At 34.6% G+C, this 19,869-nt stretch overlaps 1 protein-coding gene across 1 annotated transcript; it reads right to left on the bottom strand.

The window, feature by feature from the left end:
• Positions 1 to 43: 43 nt before the first annotated feature.
• kdn (citrate synthase) lies at positions 44 to 16,887 on the bottom strand. The gene is made up of 9 exons (XM_089728979.1): positions 16,561 to 16,887; positions 11,328 to 11,489; positions 10,085 to 10,314; positions 9,108 to 9,264; positions 6,510 to 6,709; positions 3,294 to 3,426; positions 2,762 to 2,907; positions 1,922 to 2,084; positions 44 to 1,789 (listed from the first exon to the last, which is right to left on the bottom strand). Exons 1-9 carry the CDS (start codon positions 16,603 to 16,605, stop codon positions 1,628 to 1,630), a joined length of 1,398 nt encoding a protein of 465 aa, XP_089585105.1. The 5' UTR covers positions 16,606 to 16,887; the 3' UTR covers positions 44 to 1,627.
• Between the last annotated feature and the right edge of the window lie 2,982 nt (positions 16,888 to 19,869).

Below are 19,869 nucleotides of genomic sequence, written 5' to 3'. Positions count from 1 at the left end.
AAAAGTGACGTAAGAAGGTAATTGTTAAAATAAAAGTGCACTGTACTATAACCATACCATTTTATTTTTAGTATTGTCAAATTATTAAATCGTTACGACACGATAATCGTACGCAATGAGCGACGCCTCTACAATTACCATACCAAATTCATACGCCATACAATACATACCGAAAATTACAAATAAATAAATGAAACTTTACTGAATGATGACAACAAAATGTACGTAACTAAAATCCCAGCTATATCAACAATCCAACTTAAATTACATTTCAACGTTGGCATTGTTAATATTGCTTTGTCGTGTAAATCTAACACTTTAAAGATGTTTTTGTATAAATCCTTATACATTTGACAACTTTAAACTTTGGTAACTTGACAAGAAATGAATCAACGAAGAGTTTTTTCGGAAAGTATTGCGAAGTATTTGCCGTTCCCTTGTGGAACAGACTACAGTTCTAAGTTCTAGAAGTCATTTTTGCACATATTTTATGCAAATGTAATTGACTTTCTACTGAAGCTAATTTATAAAACAAGAAAAATACTGTATAAGAAGCAGCAGCAGGTATTGTTTAGGTTAAAGATGATTTAAAAACAAATATTAATTTACTACAATCAGTATGCACAGCACACTGGATTCTATTTACTACCAGATTTCCTACAAACAAAATCTAAATATATATGTACGTTCCGAGGATTTCGATAATTTCCGACATTACTGGCACCTATGTTATAAATTGCAGTTGAGTCACAACACCATTCTAGTCAATTTATTACATATCCCTGGATTTACTACAATTAATGATTAAAGTAAATTTAATATTAACACATAAATAATACATCACAGCAATAAGTACATAAAACATCTATAACATAGGACCTATTAGTACACGTTAGTTAAAATTTGTTTAATTCACAATGTAGTGTATTACTTAAATTTTAAGGATAAATAATGAATAATTTCGTTATTTTTTTGAAATATCTACGAAAGGTTCTGAAATTGACTACTGGTGTTATATGAATCAAACTGCATCCAGTTATTCAAAGCGTAGAGCTTTTGCGCTGATGAAATACGCTTTAACTTGCTCTTTAAAGGGTTTTCCAAATGGGTCGTTCGAACTTTGACTGTATAATGAAGCTGTATTGTAGCTTTATATTTTGTTTAAATCATAATGAAAATGTAGCATTGAACAATTTCTCCAAATTATTGGATGATATAGATATTAAATAGCATCATAAATTCGTTTAGTGTATATACCTATGGAATATATTTAGAGGACTATGCCACACTCGTAAATTATAACAAATTCAATTGAAGTTGACTGCAAACAATGAAATAATTATATTTAATAAAATATCTCTGTAAGTGTACTGTAGGAATAACGAACATGATACTTAGAAATCCAGGAAAATCAATTCGTTATTTTACTTGGATTAAATACAGGACCGAGTTTGTTCCAAAACAAGGCCGGCACCTTTATGACAGTTTAGCGAGAGAAAGGTGTAACCAATACCAAAATACAACTAAATAATTTCTCATGCAGACAAAAATGGCTTTATTTTTATTAAAGTTCGAGCATCCTTAATTGAAAACCCATTAAAATTTATTTTATTGTTGTATTTAGAATTTACTTCCCGACTTGTTTCATAAGCATCTCCGTGCTGAGCGACTTTGGTCTCTCAATGGGAAGTCCGAGCGCACGGGACCAAATCAACTGAGCGAGAACACCCAACGCTCGGGACACTCCAAACATTACTGTATAGTAGTTCATCTCCTTCAGACCATAATACTGAAATATAAAAAATAGTATGTTTTTAATAACCAGAATTATTTGGTAAAAAAAAGAGTTTTAAGAGGTTATAACTTATAAAATTGAAAGATTAATGTATGAAAAACCCTAAAATTTTAATTACATGCTTACCTGCAAAAGAACTCCCGAATGGGAGTCTACATTAGGCCATGGGTTCTTGACTTTGCCAAGTTCGGTGAGGATCGGCGGAACAACCTTGTAAACAGCAGCGACCAGCTTGAATAATGGGTCATTGGGTAAGTGCTTAAGAGCAAACTCACGCTGGCAAGTATATCTGCACACAAATAGATAGAATTGTGAAGTAACAGTAGTTAGGGATCCCTGCAAACATCTTCTACAAAGTTGGCCAAGTAGGAAGAGATCCGCGCAGGTACATTAGCGTATAAAATACTTATTCTTAATTTGTAAAAAAAAATCCTAAATTAAAAATTAATAATAATTATAATCGGGGTTAAAGTATGAAATTACCGTTCTATTGTAATAGGTGCATCGAATTGACTTAGAACCTTCATGGTTTGAGATTCTTGAGTAAAACTTTTATCAAACGATATCTATGAGGTTTTTCTTTTAAAAAATGGCAGCAATATATAGATAATAATGGTAGATATTTCGATTAAATAAATTTCATACTTTAACCCATAATAATTATCAGAAGTTCAACAAAAAAAAAAGAGGGAATAACAACAAACGCAACTTAATTTTTTTTTTACAGCAGCTGCGATATAATGACAAACGATTATTGTGCGAGTGTGCTTTTAGGAGCAAGTGAAATGTAAACGTAGGGCGAGAGTCAGGGGGTCAGCCGATTGACCACTGTATAGATTTTTCGCACACCGCCACATAAACCTAAATAAAATTCTGCACATAGAAAAATTGTCAACATGTTTGGCGAGTACTGTACGTAATGCAGTTGTGTGCAAGCTTTAATTTTATTCATTAATTTACACTAACCTTGGATCAGTTTTTCTAAGTACTGCGTGACCGTAACCAGGTACAACCTGACCAGATTTAAGTGTTTTCCAGATGAATTCTTTGAGTTGCTCTTCTGTGAAATTATCACCAACTTGTTTGCGCAGTTTCTCGAGCCATACCAGTACCTATAACATAACAAATTTATATTTTTATTTTACAGGACATGCCTAGATTTTATTTCAAAAAGAATCAGTACAATAAATATAGATAACTAGTAATAAGTAAGTAATATAGTAAATAATACAGATAACTTTCACTATTGTGTTTAATAAAAAAAAATGTTTTGTAATTTAATTATTGTGAGAACCACATGCAGCTCCTGCATAAACAATTATATTATTGGCAAAAGTAATGAATTGGCACTCTGGCCTGAAATCTATAATATATATTCCCATTTACATAATTTTATAATATTTAATATATTTTACATGTTTCGGGCGAGAGCGGCTTTGGGTTGTCTCGTTTGGGTCGGATATACACAAAATTCATTAAAAATAGCAACAATCCATACCTCTTGATTAGCCAGGCCGTGAAGTGGTCCAGCAAGACCATTGAGTCCAGCGGCGAAAGATAAGTAAGGATCACTAAGAGCAGAACCCACTAAATGCGTAGTGTGCGCAGAAACGTTGCCACCCTCGTGGTCACTATGGACAAAAGAAACACCATGTTTACTATTTGTTTTCAACAATTTCCCATAATAAAATTCGCAGCGCGCAAAGCTCTTGGCCTTTGCTAAAAATAGGTCTTAAAAGTTATGCCATATGAAATTTATGTACTTGTGAATTAGCCGATCTACTATATAAAAATCTTAACATAGTTGTTAAGCATCTGTGGCGCTGGGTGTTCGGTCCAGTTACAATTCTCTATACCTCGACGGGACAATTTTTTTTTGTCTTATTGTCGCCACCAATATTGAAACATGAGACCGAAAATCTCAATTGTTTTGCATTACGACTGTCCCACCCTTCAAACAGGAACACGTGACAGCGCAGCAGAATAGATAGGATATTCATAGTCCTAGTCCCAGCTGAGATATGAGTTCTAAGGTCTCAGTATAGTTACAACGGCTGCCCCACTTCAAACCGAAACGTATTACTATACACTAAAGATATTTCTTGAGAACAATTGGTACATCCCTATTGGATTTGAATATCAAAATAGACGCATCGTATGATACGAAGTATAACGGGCATTCATTCCTTTAGGTAACGACTTTGAACTATTAAGAGCATGATCTCGTGCCTCAGGATGCGACGGTATTCACATCGCGGTGTCTACATTCCTTTTACTAATAAACACTAGAAGGGCTTCGTCAGCTGATAAATAAGCTGATTGGTTTCATAATGTACTCATCTCATAATTAAATTAAACACTAACAAAATATGATACATTGAAAATACTTAGTTAGTTTCAATCATATTGTTATTAACTGGACTATCTTCGTTTATCACTAAAAGATTTTTTAAAACATGTATATGTTAATTCAAACGCATCTGTTAATACAAAGCTTCACGTGCAAAGCAGACAATGTTATCAGTAATGATTAAATTTTATTATTTAGATTAACTATCTTTATATCATTAGTTTTTTTTTTCGTATGATAACCATGATTTATGTACTTGTATTTTAATGTGATACTATTTTAATCTTTTTATCAAAGAACGTTTTAGTTTGAATTATACTTTAATTTCTGTTCAATCAAATTCATTAAATGCGAAGTTCCATGTCGTGTCACCCTTCACAGCCTCAATATCTTTGTAAACACTTCCTGTTTGGTCATGATCAACTTCAAACTCAACTTTATTTAGCTTGTGTTTTCGTTAGCTCCTTTTTTACTCATAACAATATCTAGTTATGCTATTTCTAAAATCATTCGTTGCTTTCATAAAATGAATAAATATGTCACAGACACAAGCTCTATAGTATCACTTGTGAAATATTTTCTGAGATAAGAATAAATTACGGATCTTCTTATCTTTACAGTATGTGATAATGGGAGTTTGACAAGTTACTCACAACCAGTCGATTGTATAAAGGTTACTACTTCTGTATATTTTCGAACCCATTTCTCGCAGTAATTATTTATCAAGAATTTTATACTTCTGCTTCATTCTAATTATCATCAAATACGTGGTATAATTAGTTTAATGTTTTAATAATGATGATGACTATTACTCTATTAATTAAACAATAAAAATACACCTACGAATGATATCATTCAAACGAATACTCAAAGTTTTTACGAATACATAAATATTTTAAAGTTGTTCAGAACATTAGTGACACACGTGCTAACTCGTGTTCAGTTTATTAACGGAAAATTTAAATATACAGTATTAGGTTACACGTCGCAAATTTCGCAACCTTGGAAAGGATTTTATTGTTAGCAATGATCGTGTAAATCACACAATCTTTCACGCAGTTCGCATTTAGCTTTAAATTTTGATGATTTGGAAACGTTCGCTCGGCGTGAGAAGCGAGGCGTATTATAAAGTCAATCGTTTTTAACACAAATTTAGTTGCTTGTAAAAACATATAAACTAGCGCATAGAGTATGTGATATTTGCGAGGGGGGCTAACAGTATTGTTTTTTTACAATATTTTCAAATAGTTTACCACAAAAAGTATTGTTTATTAATATACAACAAATACTATTGAGAGCAAAAATTTTAACTTCATTCCAAATTATTATTTTTAATTAGACACATGTAGCAACAAAACACAAGCACACAAAATACCACATAATTTTGTTAACGAAATATTATTTAATTTAGAATTATGATTGATACGTTAAACAATAGATACGCACAGCTTCAAGGAAAATGCAATGATGAAAGCAACAAACCAATGTTTAATAGAGGACAAAACTATTGTGTTCTTATTACAGTTCCATCATGGGAAGTATTGAAAAAAAATAACAACAAAAAATAAGTTAACAACAATGATAGATGACGTCATAAATCTATATATTAATACGTGAAGCAAAAACTTTGTACCCCTTTTTTATTGCTTAGATGGGTGGACGAGCTCACAGCCCATCTGGTATTAAGTGGTTACTGGAGCCCATAGACATCTATAAAATTACGCGGGCGGAGGAGTATGAAATTTCCTATACTTATACAGAATATAGTGAAGGAATGCAGCACGCAATTTTTTTTAATTATGCGATATACAATACATTAAATCAATAAAATAAAACATTACACACACTACCAAGTATTTGACAAACACACGCATGCATACTCTTTTGTTTATTGTTAAAGTCTGTGGTCAAATTCAGAATAGATTAATTATTATTAATTCTCAAGCCTTGGTGGAATTTGTTATTATAGAGGTCTATGATAGTCTTTGACAATAGACCCTTAATAATGTTTCAAAGTTAGAATTTAAGATAATTGAGTCGTCTATTATCAAAGGTGGCAATCTGTGCATTTGGACAAAAAAATGTTATTGATATGTCAATACAGATTGATTTGAATATAATCGTCTCCTTCAAAGAATATGGTTCAAAACCTGCATTAAATAAAGGTTAATAGTTAACCTGTTATTTATCTAAGATGTCGTTCCGAAGAGTTTTGTGACTGCCAATAGAATACAAAGTCAATAATTCGTTTTTCTGATTTACCAATAATTATCCAAAAGTCAGATTGCCGGCTTTGATAATAGTCGACTCAATTATAGTCGAATTTCGACAACCGGGCGACCACTACTAGTAAGTTATAGTTACCTGTGTATGGTGAGGTAGAGACGCATGAGTTCGGTGAACTGCGGGTCGTCGAAGCCGAGCATGTTGCAGTAGTTCGCGGACCAGTCCTTGTTGTCGTCGATGGCGCCGATGCCCTTGCCATCGCGGTACACGTTGCGATAGATAGTGGCGGCGATCACGGGCAGTTTCGCGATAAGGTTCATCGTGTCTTCGTACACGTACTGTTTCATAGAATTACACTCTTAAATACATTTTATTGCCACCGATAGCGCACGTGATTGCTAATAGTCATCTTCGCTCGTGGACATTGACAATGACCTGAGCCACACTACCAAGCCACAGCCGGGTAGCCTGCCGGTAAAATTGGAGAGCTGCGTTTAATGAATGACATCGTTTCATTACGTATTCATGTTTTTCATTACGCTCAAAATTTTTTTAAAGAGAACTCTTAATATTGTGGCTCTTTAGAAAACTCGTACCACTCGGAGCCGAAAAAGATGGAGTGGCCAAGTGTCTGGACATGAGACTGAGCCACGCACTTCACTGTGCCACTGACCGACAAGTGGCTACAAATTATAAAAATAGGTTACAAGCGGGCGCATCACGATGCCCAGCAATGAGGAGGGCCACTTTTCATAGGATCGACACCCTATAATCAAGCTGGACATTTTACATCTAATGACAGGATCGCAAATCGTGAACAAATTCTCATAATAGGAAATGGCCCTCAGGGTCGCAGCGCGTGACAGAACAGGTTTTTCGCAGATAAAAAGGACCGGCCATTGGAACTACGTACTTAACCCACAGACACAGCACACTGAGTTTTTCGCCGGATCTTCTCAGTGGGTCGCGTTTCCGATCCGGTGGTAGATTTTGCGGAGCACGGCTCTTGCTAGGGTCAGTGTTAGCATCACTCCGGTTTAAGCCCCATGAGCTCACCTACTAGCTAAGGTTACGCTGAAATAGCCTCTCAAGGCTATCAGCTAAGGTAAGAAAAAAAAAAACTACGTACAATGCCACGCGGGCACGTGACAAGCGCGCGTGTACTTCTGTACCGCTGTGCGCATCGTGATGACAGCACCGGATTTCTTGCGGAAATTGCACATTTTTTTTTCACAAATAAAAGACTTTTTTTTTGTCTTTTATTTGTTACTGCATCAGAGATACTGACGTAGGGCGATGATTATTATTATTATTATTTAGTAACAATAGCAAAAATACATTTTTCTGTTAGAAAATTTCTTACGCTATAGATTCTTAACCTGAATTCGCTTAGAACAGCTTTGCTAAACTACTTTTCAATATGCTCCTAGCTACTACTCATCCTGCAATAAATTGAAACTACAATTGAACATTAAATAACACAACATAATATAAACATTGAAAATAATTTTTGAATTATGGCATTCGTATCGTATCATACAAATGCGTCAACGGCACGGTGAGTCAGTCATAAGCAGATTGCTGTAAAATATGAACATTTGCCTGTTATTTTGTTGCAAACTATCTGGTATTATTACCAATTGATCGAATTCAAAGGCGTAATCGTTCGCTGGATGGAGGTGGAGGCAATAAAGCAGCTCGATAACCTAAAATTGTTACAGTAAAGATTTCACTTTAACAACATAATAATAAATATGTATATAGACTGACCATAAATACTGTTACAATGAACACGATAATAATTCTACTATTTAATATGGAAGCTGTCATTATCTTTTTAATTTTCATTCGTATTTATTTCATTTTCGCGTCAATCTTTCATCAGTAATGAACATTATTCTGATATTAAATTGGAATGGAATGATAAAGGAAACCGAAATGCTAACTCAGTATTACCTAAAGTATTTAGCCAAATTTAATAATTTTTGAAACTCCATCCGCTTGGGTTTTGCCGAACGTTTGTGTACTAGACTATTAGATAGTATGTATAATGGAATGGCCCTCCGCGTAGTATTCGTAGTAATTAGAATATCATAGTAGCGAAGGCAAGAATCCGAAGAAATTCAATAGAGTGAATAGAAATGGTCAGGATATATTTGACTATTGAGTAACATTTTAACGAGTAGCATTCTGTTCAAACTTTACACTGCAACAAAATAACTGACTAGACTTAAAGCTCTACAAAAGCTTAATTGGTCAGGAAGGTAGAGTTTGGGAATTATCCAGTGGTGGTTTCGAGGAGTGTTAGCTAACAAAGAACGACAAACATATTTTTGTGAAAAAGCTATTAAAACATCGGCCCACGTTTATTGAAATACGGTAATAAAAAACGATATTGTGTAAATTTCGAATTACCTACTTATACATAAAATTAATCTAAATTTTGAAGTATCAATGATTATGGTCAAATTTCGTCCACTAAGCGAAGACAACTATAAACATGTTAAGGTTACGATTCAGAATGTATCTTGAATTAAAGTCGGTAATAAAATATACATTCTCGTAGCTGAAGAGGATATAATTAATTACTTTAACATAGACTTAAAACATAATTCAGTTGCTTCATTAAGCATAAATACTTATGGTTTTAGTAATCAATTCATCAAGTTGAATCCTCCAGTGTGAAACATAAATAATTTTCAGAGTGTGGGTAGTCATAAAATTGCAGTAGCGTACCTCCCAATACTTGGATTTGTGCACGCCCTCTGAGTAGGCTTTAGCGAATTTAGATTCACTGTTGAGTGCGGTGACGGCAGCCGAGAACTGCGACATGGGATGCAGTTTGCCGGGCATATTGTTCAACATTGTCACTACGTGAGCCGGTAGCTCCGCCCTGCGAGGTACATAATACAAATTAATTTCATTATACCACTTGAGCCTCTACACAGGATACATAATTGAATAGTATCTAGTATCATTTCTTAAAGTACAATCATTTATGTAAATGAGTACATCAACTGTGTCAATAACATCGGAAATTTAAACGATTATTTGAATACTTAATGACTTAAGCGTTTTTTTTTTAAACTGATGACATCATCAAGCTTTAGAATAATAATAAAATGAATACAATACCTAAAGTACAAAGGAACTTATATTAAAAAAACACACATTGCAAATCTTATTTGTAAACCAATAAAATGCAGTACAATGTGTTTCATTGCAGAATCATTACAATGTTCATGAACGTCTGCAACAGATCAACGGTCATTGTTAGTAAACACAGTGAAGGCGAAAAAGTCGCTTTAAAACTTGAAGGTCAAACTGCACTTGGTTACACAAATGAGATCGTCGAATACGTCTGTTACATTAATTCTTTTCATTATCACAATAAGCATTTCCGTTTTTATCATTTATGTCTAATATTTTATTGAATAAGTCAAATTAAATGTTCAAATTATATGCGACGATTCATAACATTCGTCAATATAATGTTTAATCAAATATTCAAACAACTTTTAGAACAACGATAAGTGGACAAATATTTATAATTGATTACTGTTGGCCCTAAATGACAGTCATTAAAGAGGCGAAGCGAAACATTTTTATGTTCTATATTTGTCTATTCTTATTTAAAAGTAATTCAATCGAAATGCTCCGGACTTTACACTAGCATTGATTAAAATAATTAAATTAAATTTTAATAAATTTACCTCGCCGCCCATTCTTTAGACAGCGCTTTAGCTTGCGCTTCGGTGGGTATATCGCCAGTGACGAGAAGCCAGAAAAGACCTTCGGGTAGTGGTTCTTCTCCACCCTTAGCCTTAGGCAGTTGCTGTTGGCACTCAGGGATGGATAGACCACGGAAACGGATTCCTTCATCGGCATCCAGCACAGAGGTTTCCCAAACCAGACCTTTGATTCCACGCATGCCACCGTACATCTAGTAACATAGTTTTAGAATATTTTTAACTAAAAACGCAAAGATATACAGTGATATCGTGTAATAAAAGCTAGGTAGGCTTCGGTAGGCAGCGGCTTGGCTCTGCCCCTGGCATTGCTGAAGTCCATGGGCGACGGTAACCACTCACCATCAGATGGGCCGTATGCCCGTCTGCCTACAAAGGCAATAAAAAAAAAATAAAAAAAAAAAAAATTCGATGACATTATTGTTATGCGATCGGATTACGGAGCTGTGTCCACTCAATGTCCGATCTTGACCTCATAGAGGGTCATATGCATAGTTCGTTGAACTACGTTTTGCTCATATAAATACAAGGATTATTCTCTTTTAAATATATAATTAAAGTAAAAGTGAATGTGTGAGTCGTTGAACTTGTGTAATTCTACATTACCTCCTACATTATCCTCATTTATGTAACTATACAGCGAATTACCCAAAAAGTTGTATTGTATTATGGTCTTTTCAAATACATTTTTGTTTTGTTTATTGTCAATAAATGTCAAAATTTCTGAAAACCCCCTTTGGATGAACGCAATGGTTTTAGATAGTATGAATGAACTCTGCTCCGATGGCGGGCGGTGCGATAGTAAAAACGAGATGACGAAATCATCTCAAAAAAATCCTCAGAGCAATCCCTATTGAACAGGCGATATAAAATATAAAAAGAACTAAAATTCCTCTATAAACCAATGTAAATCCAAACAAAAGGACGCTTTTTAGTACGCATTACAACGTGATACAAGACTTTATTTCGTTATTGTGACCTTGTATTTACTTGACGATGCACAGGATACAAAGGTCATTCATGAATCGTTTCGCATCTTTCAAATTTCTTCTTCTAGCATCAATTCCTAGTAGCCGAGGGTTCTTCGAAGAGTTGTTCGTTTCGGTTATGGTAATTGAACGTGGTCGGTTAACTACTGTTTAGAGTGCATGTTTAATGACAGATTCTTTCTAGTTCGAACGGATATAACAGATCACATGAAACTTACCATATCAACTGTGACCTCTCCGACTTTAGTGGAACCATGCTTCTTTCGGAATTCGCGGATCTTCTCTTGTTCCTTGGGAATCTTTTCCTGGAGAATACTTTTTAAATTCGTCTGTTCAGCGCTTAGACCTCGAAGTAGAACTGTCGCAGTCGGACATGCTTTCTGTATCAAAGAAAATAAATACAATATTACAATTTAAGGCGAAACATGATAGTTTTAGTTACTATAGAATATCTTTTTTTAAGCCTTAATTGGAATAGGCTGAACGTAACTTCATTTCGTGCTGCGTTATGGGCCCAAAATAAACATAACACTGATTAATAATAAACATAATTCACAATGATTAGCTATATGTGGCACTATGCGTTATGATCGGTCATTATTTTGCATAGGTATCTAAATAGCTCATAGAAATAAGATTTATTAGATAATGAAACTTCGTAATTTTGGAACTTTAAATTAATATATTCCGTGACAGACGAACACGTGGTCGACTTCATGGCGAGAGTTCACAGATGCTCATGGGTATCAGCAACGCCAGGAGCACGGCTGAGCGAGGCGTTGTCTAGCAGTCAGAACTCTTTTCAACCTTGTATGAAAAAGTAAATGTCAAAACTAAAATTTATCAAGGTAAATTTTTTTATTGCCCGTTTAGGCAGACGCGCATACGGCTCACCTGATGGTGAGTGGTTACCGTCACCCATGGACTTCAGCAATGCCAGGAGCAGAGCCAAGCCGCTGCCTACCGTTAAGATACATGAAAAACTACAAACCTAAAAATAGTCTTACAGAGTACGTACCCATATTATTATGTAAATCGATATCCTTATCGTTTTATATCATATTGTCACGAAACAAACGTTTTAGGGTTTCGAACAAAATTTATTTAAAATGAAAGTAGGTATTATTATTTTTACAAATCTTTAGAAAAAGGAAAGGTTATATTTCAAGGGATGTGTTGTCTTAAATTCATGTCTTATCATATCATGTTTGAATATTCGATAATATGATCATGATAACTAGTCTACGCTATCGTTAAATCAAGTCTCGTGGTAAGTTGTTGATGGAAAATTCCGTGGAAATATACAAACTCAATTACAAATAATTTCCTGCTACTTAATTTTTTTTTATTGACTAGATAGGTGGACGTGCTCACAGCCCACCTGTTGTTAAGTGGTTACTGGAGCCCATAGACATCTACGACGAAAATGCACCACCCACCTTAAAATATAAGTTCTAAGGTCTCAAGTATAGTTAATACCGCATTTTTAGGAAATACCGCAACGGGATATACGTCATAACATTCCCGGACCAAAGTATTTCATAATGAATCTGTTTAGTGATAAACCTTCAACGAGGACATGGCGCATGCGCTTAAGGCCAACGAAATGAGGTCAACCTTCTCGTTATGTAAAAACCCACTTTTGAAGTTTTTCCTTGAGCCACAGAACCTTAACGATAAAAGGAAATCGATATTTTTATTCATTTTCCTACATTTAACCTTTTTTCTGCAATGTATAATTGAAACGTATAGGGAAAACTTGCTTTTTACTAGTTTTTTTTAACATAACACTAAACTATACTATAAACTATGGCCCACACTAATTATTTAGGTAGCAAAATAGTTATTTTTAGTATTTAATTTTAATTTTGAAAACCTCGTTAAAATACGCCTAAGTTCGTTGTTTTTTTTTTACTTAGCTGAGTACTACGTTTGTATGTTCTTCAGGTAAACCCTCAAACTAAACTTTAAATAATCGACAGTCTCAGCTCTCCGCTGAAATTTCCTGGCATGCGGACACTCAAATAGGTACAATGGAAAAAATATAAAGGGTATATTTCCGTTCATTTGAGATTTAGCTACGAGAATCTTAAACAACCGTCATAATAAATCCACTCATAAAACTATTCGTTATGAATTACAATTTTTTTTTTTCTATATTTATTAGGCAACGATAAGTCTCCTGGGACTTCGTATCGCATTATTTTAATTAAAAAAACTGCATATTAGCATATTTTGAAATATTTATTACCACTGTTATTAGTCATACTGTGATGTATATAAAACTTTATATACAAATTGTATAAAACACTTCATTATTGATAGAACAGCTCTTCCTCACAATAAAATGTGTTAATATGTTCAAGTCAAAGACTTTCGAAAGACGAGAGGAAGATTTTTTAAATTGCTCTTTTCCTTTCGTTCGTGGAGATTTGTGAGGGCGATAACATTTTTAAAAACCTGCTATTGAAATTTTACGGTATCGTTTATTATACGTTATCTTTGAAACTACGAACGCGCACGGTTTAGGTTATGTCAGTGAAAGAGCCTCGAGTATTCAAACAATTGAATGTTGTCAGGAGTAATGAAAATTTTAATCGATTTGATCGATTCGTTGCACTCCCCGTCTGGTCCCAACAGTTCAAGTGAATGTCAAAGCTGTCTGTAACAACACTAATTATCTCGAGAACGGTCACATTAAATGTTAGGAACAAAGTACACAGTGCTCTTACGTAATTTTTGGCCGTGAATATAAATATCTGATAGAGATTATTGATGGAGATAGAGGTATTGAATGCGATCTGTATTTTAAATTTTAGATTAATCGGTCGTTGACGTCAAAAATCTTACTGCTATTACCTATTATTAGATGTTAATCGTGATAACAGGTGGATTTTCGAAATGAAAAACATTCATGCAGGCTTCACAAATTTGATTAATTCGATAGATGTCATTATTGGTATTCTTTATTAACTCAAAGAAACCATTTATTACGACATAGAAATAAGGGTAATTACTGGCAGAGCGCTGCTATTCGTAACGTAGTTACTGAAGCCACATCTAACCGTGACCTTGAACGTTCACGTCATACATATTTAAGTACGCTATTGCTACTCGAAGTTTTTCAAAGCTTTTGAATACAATAGAATTTTAAATGTTTATTAAAGAACGTAATTATCGGTGTATTTTTTCATACCAAATATTTAATTTTATAGGTGTTAAAATACAATACGCGCATAATATTGTGTAACGAATCAAAAATCGCGATAGCATTATTATTATGTAGCGATAGTGGATTGAACACATTTTGGGCGTGTGCCCGAAGAGTGCCGGGTTGACCTGCGTTATCTTTAGCGTGGGTGCGCACAAGAGGACACACATCGTGAATGTCATCGGTCACATTTCTATGTTATGTAGTCGACTGATAATGTTCTAATGGATAATCCTACGGTCGTACATAAAACGCAAATCGTTGATACATTACTTAGAACCAACCGTAACTATACTTGTAATACTATTAAATTTTTACAGAAAATTAACAAATTTGTATTTTAAAAGCATTTTACGTCTGACTCGCGCTGTTACGAATTATCTGCTAGCCTATAGAGAAAAAACATTTACAACTGATTTGAAATTTCAAAGTGGAAGTTTCTCTATTCAGTCTGTTTTTTTTTGTCTTTATTGTGTTGTCATAAAGAAATAAATATATAGTATACTGTAAAAGCCTACAAGAATCTTTTAAAAATTATTTAAATAAACAATAAAAAAGAACATGTATATTTTTAAGAGCAATGGAGAAAAACTGCCTGAAATATCTTGAAGTTTTCGCAAGTCAGTGCAAATGTACTTCGCGATCATCGACGCGGATGTGCGACCTGTCTAGTGACATCGGTTATCACGCCAAACGCCACCGTGCGTAACATTGACATAGATAAAATAAGGCCATTGCAATCATCACACGCTATAAGCAAACCTCACATGACTGTACATCACAGGTAGATCAATCATTGCAATTTTGACAAAACCTAATCTTATATAATAGAGATGTCACATAATGTTGATAAGATAGTGACAAATGTGGATCAAGCTTAAATTGGTATCCATAAAATTCGATTGAACTTCAAATTATATAATAGCCTATACTAGTGATGCAGTTTTATGAAAACGGTCTCTATTAAAATTATCGATGTCACAACATATTCAATCTGTAAATTGTAATGTATTGAAAATAAAAAGGTTACATATCAAGTGGAAATAAATCCAAATAAGAGCAGAACAATTGTTGAAGTGTACAACCATTATTGTGACTTGATATTGTTGATTATCAGCCATATACTCACTCATCTACCATAAAACTCAACAAAAGAAAAATCACAATTTTTTGTAAAGCTTTAGAAAATTTCAAGGTCTACCTAGTGTTAGGTAGTTACCAGGCCCAGAAATAATCTAATTTAATACTGCTATTCACTTTGAAACATGGTTCAAATCTCAGTTCAACTTTACAATGGCTCTCTCATCTTTCCAATCATGTAATGGCTTCACATCAATAACTTGTGGAGTAGTGGTATCTAACAGAACAAGCTACCATAATTGAGTTAAAAACATAAAATATCCTGATGAATTGGAAATTAGTTAATTTGTAATAGAATTGGTAATTTAATTTTTGTCATACTTGGGACTAAAATAGTAAGTGTAAAATAGTACTTTAAGTTCAAATACAATATAAAACCAGATCTGTAAGTTAAGGTCAAAACTAATAACAATAAAAAGTATTAAGGATTTTTTTGGGTTTAAATGTTAAAATGTATGTTGCATGTCTATCAAATAAATAAATAAAGTTCACTTGAGTATTTCAAATCAATTTAATTACTATTTTTTTTTTAATAGAAACCATGTGATTTGTATAATTAAAAAAAAATGTAGACTAAATAAAAAAAAGCTAATATTTTATTTTTATTTTGCATCATCTTGATGGTAAAGTATATTAAATCCAATTAAATGCTAAAATGGCTGTTTAAGAACATAACCTATATACAAGATTGAACAGTTATCTAAATTTTTCCTAACAGACATCAAATTATGTTCAAAAGCAAATCTGTTTTAAATTAAAGTTTAATTAATTCTGTACATTATTAAACATTTTCGTTGTGTAATACAGGCATAAATCTACCAAGATCCAACCGCTAAATTGTGACTACCATGTCTATTACCGCGCAAACTTAAGTTTGAGTTTTGAGTTAACTCAAATATAAGTGCAATTGACTCCTTGATTGATGACTTTAGAAAGACTTACAGAGAAACAGTGCAAAAACTTCCCGAAATAGTTTTGATTCGCATTACATAACTTCGAAACCAAAATGTGGGCAACAAGGTTAGAAGAAGCGAAATATAAATAGGTTCTTTTGAACTACTGAAAAAAAAACATATTTGGCAGTTGAGTAATATATTTACCTGCAATTCTACGAGTCTTGAAGATGTGATCCTGAATAGAGCCATTTTTAAAGCCGCCGAGCGCAAACTACCACACAAACCACGACAACTTGCCCGCGATCGATCGCATACGCAAGTGACGGAAAAAAAAATTTATGCTCTCAATTCTCAGCACTACAAAGTAAATGTCAAAATAGCAGTTGGTAGAAAAAGTTACCACTCTAGAATGTAGATTGTTCTACTAGGTACATAATATAATTCAAATATAAAAAATGTGTCCCGAAATCATCCGGACTTTGAAGAAACAATGTTACACCTAATTTAAATTATTTCTCGGAGCGTACGTCAAAGGTTCCGGAAGAAATGCAGTAAATATAGAGAAATTACTTTATTACCTACAGCGTACAAAATTACTTAAGTTTTACTAAGCAGACCAGAGCCGTATTCAGACAAAATCATTGCGGATTATTAGTGTGGCTTCAGACATAATCGCAACACAGTCTACCAAATATTTACTCTGAAACAGTTAATGGAGAAAAGATGGGAGTGTGCACAAAGTATTTATTCGGTTTATGTATATTTTGCTAAGGCCTAGGACAGTATAGATAAAGCGGCTCTCTAAAGAATCCTCACCCGCTTTAAAATCCCAGAAACTTAGAATGGAGGAAATAGACGGAGGTTGCTACTAGGGATAGTAGAATGACGGTACGAGTTGGCGCTACTCCCACTGATGAGTTTGACGTTGTGACTGAACTCAGACAGGAGGACGCTCTGAATTGAGACAAAATGGAATATTGTCCCAGTAAATTGTAGTACATATAATAGCTGATCGTTTAGTATTTGAGCTTTTCGTGGTTAACCTGTGGATAAAATACAGTATAGGTGGCCCGGACATCTTTCCAGTCTTTCCAGAACAAGTATGGTTTCGGCCAGGAGGTGGCATTTGATGAAAGCTGCTCGTGCGTCTTCAAAGGAAACATATTAGCTCAAGGACAACTTCGCGAGTGCGTCTACTACCGAACCGGAGTCATGAGTCGCTGAGAGACGAAACTCAGCAGGCTACTGTATGATTCTATTCTAAAATATATTGGCGTTCAATTCTACTATTTAAGTCGTCCCAAGGCACTTTTTTAAAAATGTATTTGAAACGATGTTCTTTGGGAATTGCTCTCGTACTAATCCCATAAATATATTACATAGTATGGGGGCCACCCTATAGTTCAGCGGTCAGGGAACTGGGGTAAATTACCCCAAATGGGGTAAAATGAAATTTGGGGGGGTAAAAATGAAACTTTTGTGAATAAAAGTACATGTTGAAGTGAAACTTCTTTAGAATCGTTGTGATTTCAAACTCGATGAAACGGAATGAAACGAAACGAAAAAATAAGTCCATAGAGACACAAACACATAAATGTATAAGATTCAGCCGGCGAGAGAATGAGATAGAACACATTATTTGGAAACACAAAGTTCAGGTGATTGACCCAGGTATTTTATTGTAGGCATCGTGTGCCCCAATTGATTAGCCGAAGCGGCTCCGAGCGGCGCCGACAAATCACGAATCGCTCCACACGGTCTTGCGTCCCCGACTAGTTCAGTGTGTTTTTGACTACCAAAAAAATCATTTAAATTGAAAAAGCTTTTTATGGGGGCTATATATAAAATTTAAACTTGTTTTTCGTCTACTAATACAAGAAAAATATCATAATATGATATTTTTTTGTTCATATTATGAATTATAAAATAAGAAGAAATTATCATTCACTTATATTTTCTGTGGGGGCGATTTTTTTTTCTCAACTGTATATTATATATATTACTATTATTACAGTTATGTATTACTAGGTATTACATTGATAAATTGAATAAATGATGTTTAAATTAAATTTTATATTGTTTTCTTTTCAAAATTATCATGGGGGCTATGAAAGATGTTAAAAAGAAGCGATTTCGTTTTTTTTTCTTCTTCGCCATGGGGTAATATCAACTTACACAAAAATATTTTGGGGTAATAATTAAAAAAGTTCCCCGGCCGCTGCTATTTATTAGCTAGTTATTAATACGCTGACTTTATTGGTCACCCCCAAATGAATAGGTATTCCACTGCCTGTCTTAAATATTAATCTATGACTCCCTCCACTCTTTGACCGAACCGAGACTTTTTGGCGGGAACGCGAGGAGTAAAGTTGTGTGATTTGTTTTTTTTTGTCTATTTAGTGTTTCTTCAGGCTTAAATGTGTAATAATGGTGGTTTATTAACTGCTTAATATCTTTCATCTATTCTCTTCAATATATATGGGGAATATATAATGCGTCAGACTTTAGAAAACTGGGAAGGAGGCGTTAGAATAGGGGGAGTTCAGATAACGAACCTGAGATATGCCGACGACACCACACTTCTTGCATCATCTGAGGCGGAGATGAAGGACCTTCTGGACAGATTAGAGGCTATAAGCCTAAACATGGGACTAGCAATTAACAAACGCAAGACCAAGCTGCTTATCGTAGACCGCTTCTCATCCACCCAGCGTACGGACCTTTTGGCAGAATACGAGGCCGTAGACCAGTTTGTCTACCTTGGTTCTGTGATCACGGATAAGGGGAGCTGTGAGCCTGAAATACGCCGAAGTATTGGAATGGCTAAAACAGCTATGACGCAGTTGAGCAAAGTTTGGAAAGATCGTAATATTTCGAATAGGACCAAAATACATCTTGTGCACTCACTGGTCATTCCAATCGCTCTCTATGGAGCAGAAACATGAACCATAAAAGCAGCTGACCGAAACAGAGTTGATGCTTTTGAAATGTGGTGTTGGCGCCGCCTATTAATTAAGGGTTCCATGGACAGGCCACCGCACGAACATCTCGGTCCTACATCAGCTTAAAATGGAGAACGCTCAACGCCTGTCTGCCACCTGTCTGCAACGCATAATGCGCTACTTTGGCCATGTTGCCCACAGAGGTGTAGACAACTTGGAACGTCTGATGGTCACTGGAAAACGTCCTAGAGGCCGGAGCTCCAAACGTTGGTCCGAACAGATCTCCGAGCAAACCCGCGGACCACTTAGCGCTGCACTACACCAGGCAACTGACCGGAACCCATGGAGGCTGGTAGTCGACAAGCTGAAACGGAGTCACGATCCTCAGCAATGAGGGAGCGATGGAGAAGAAGAAGAATATTTTTCATAAAAAAATCCCATATCATATCATCTCATCTGTATTCATTTCATTTCATTTCATGCCATGCCATGCCATGTTTCATATTAAATTAATCAGCTTCATTTCATTTCGTAATATCAAATATTTCATTAACAAAAAATATTCATTTAA

The sequence above is a fragment of the Bombyx mandarina genome, chromosome 01, assembly GCF_030267445.1.
Source record: "Bombyx mandarina strain Sakado chromosome 01, ASM3026744v2".
Taxonomy (NCBI): domain Eukaryota; kingdom Metazoa; phylum Arthropoda; class Insecta; order Lepidoptera; family Bombycidae; genus Bombyx; species Bombyx mandarina.
The sequence above is the reverse complement of the archived record's forward strand: the minus strand, read 5'-3'. Positions and strand labels throughout refer to the sequence as shown.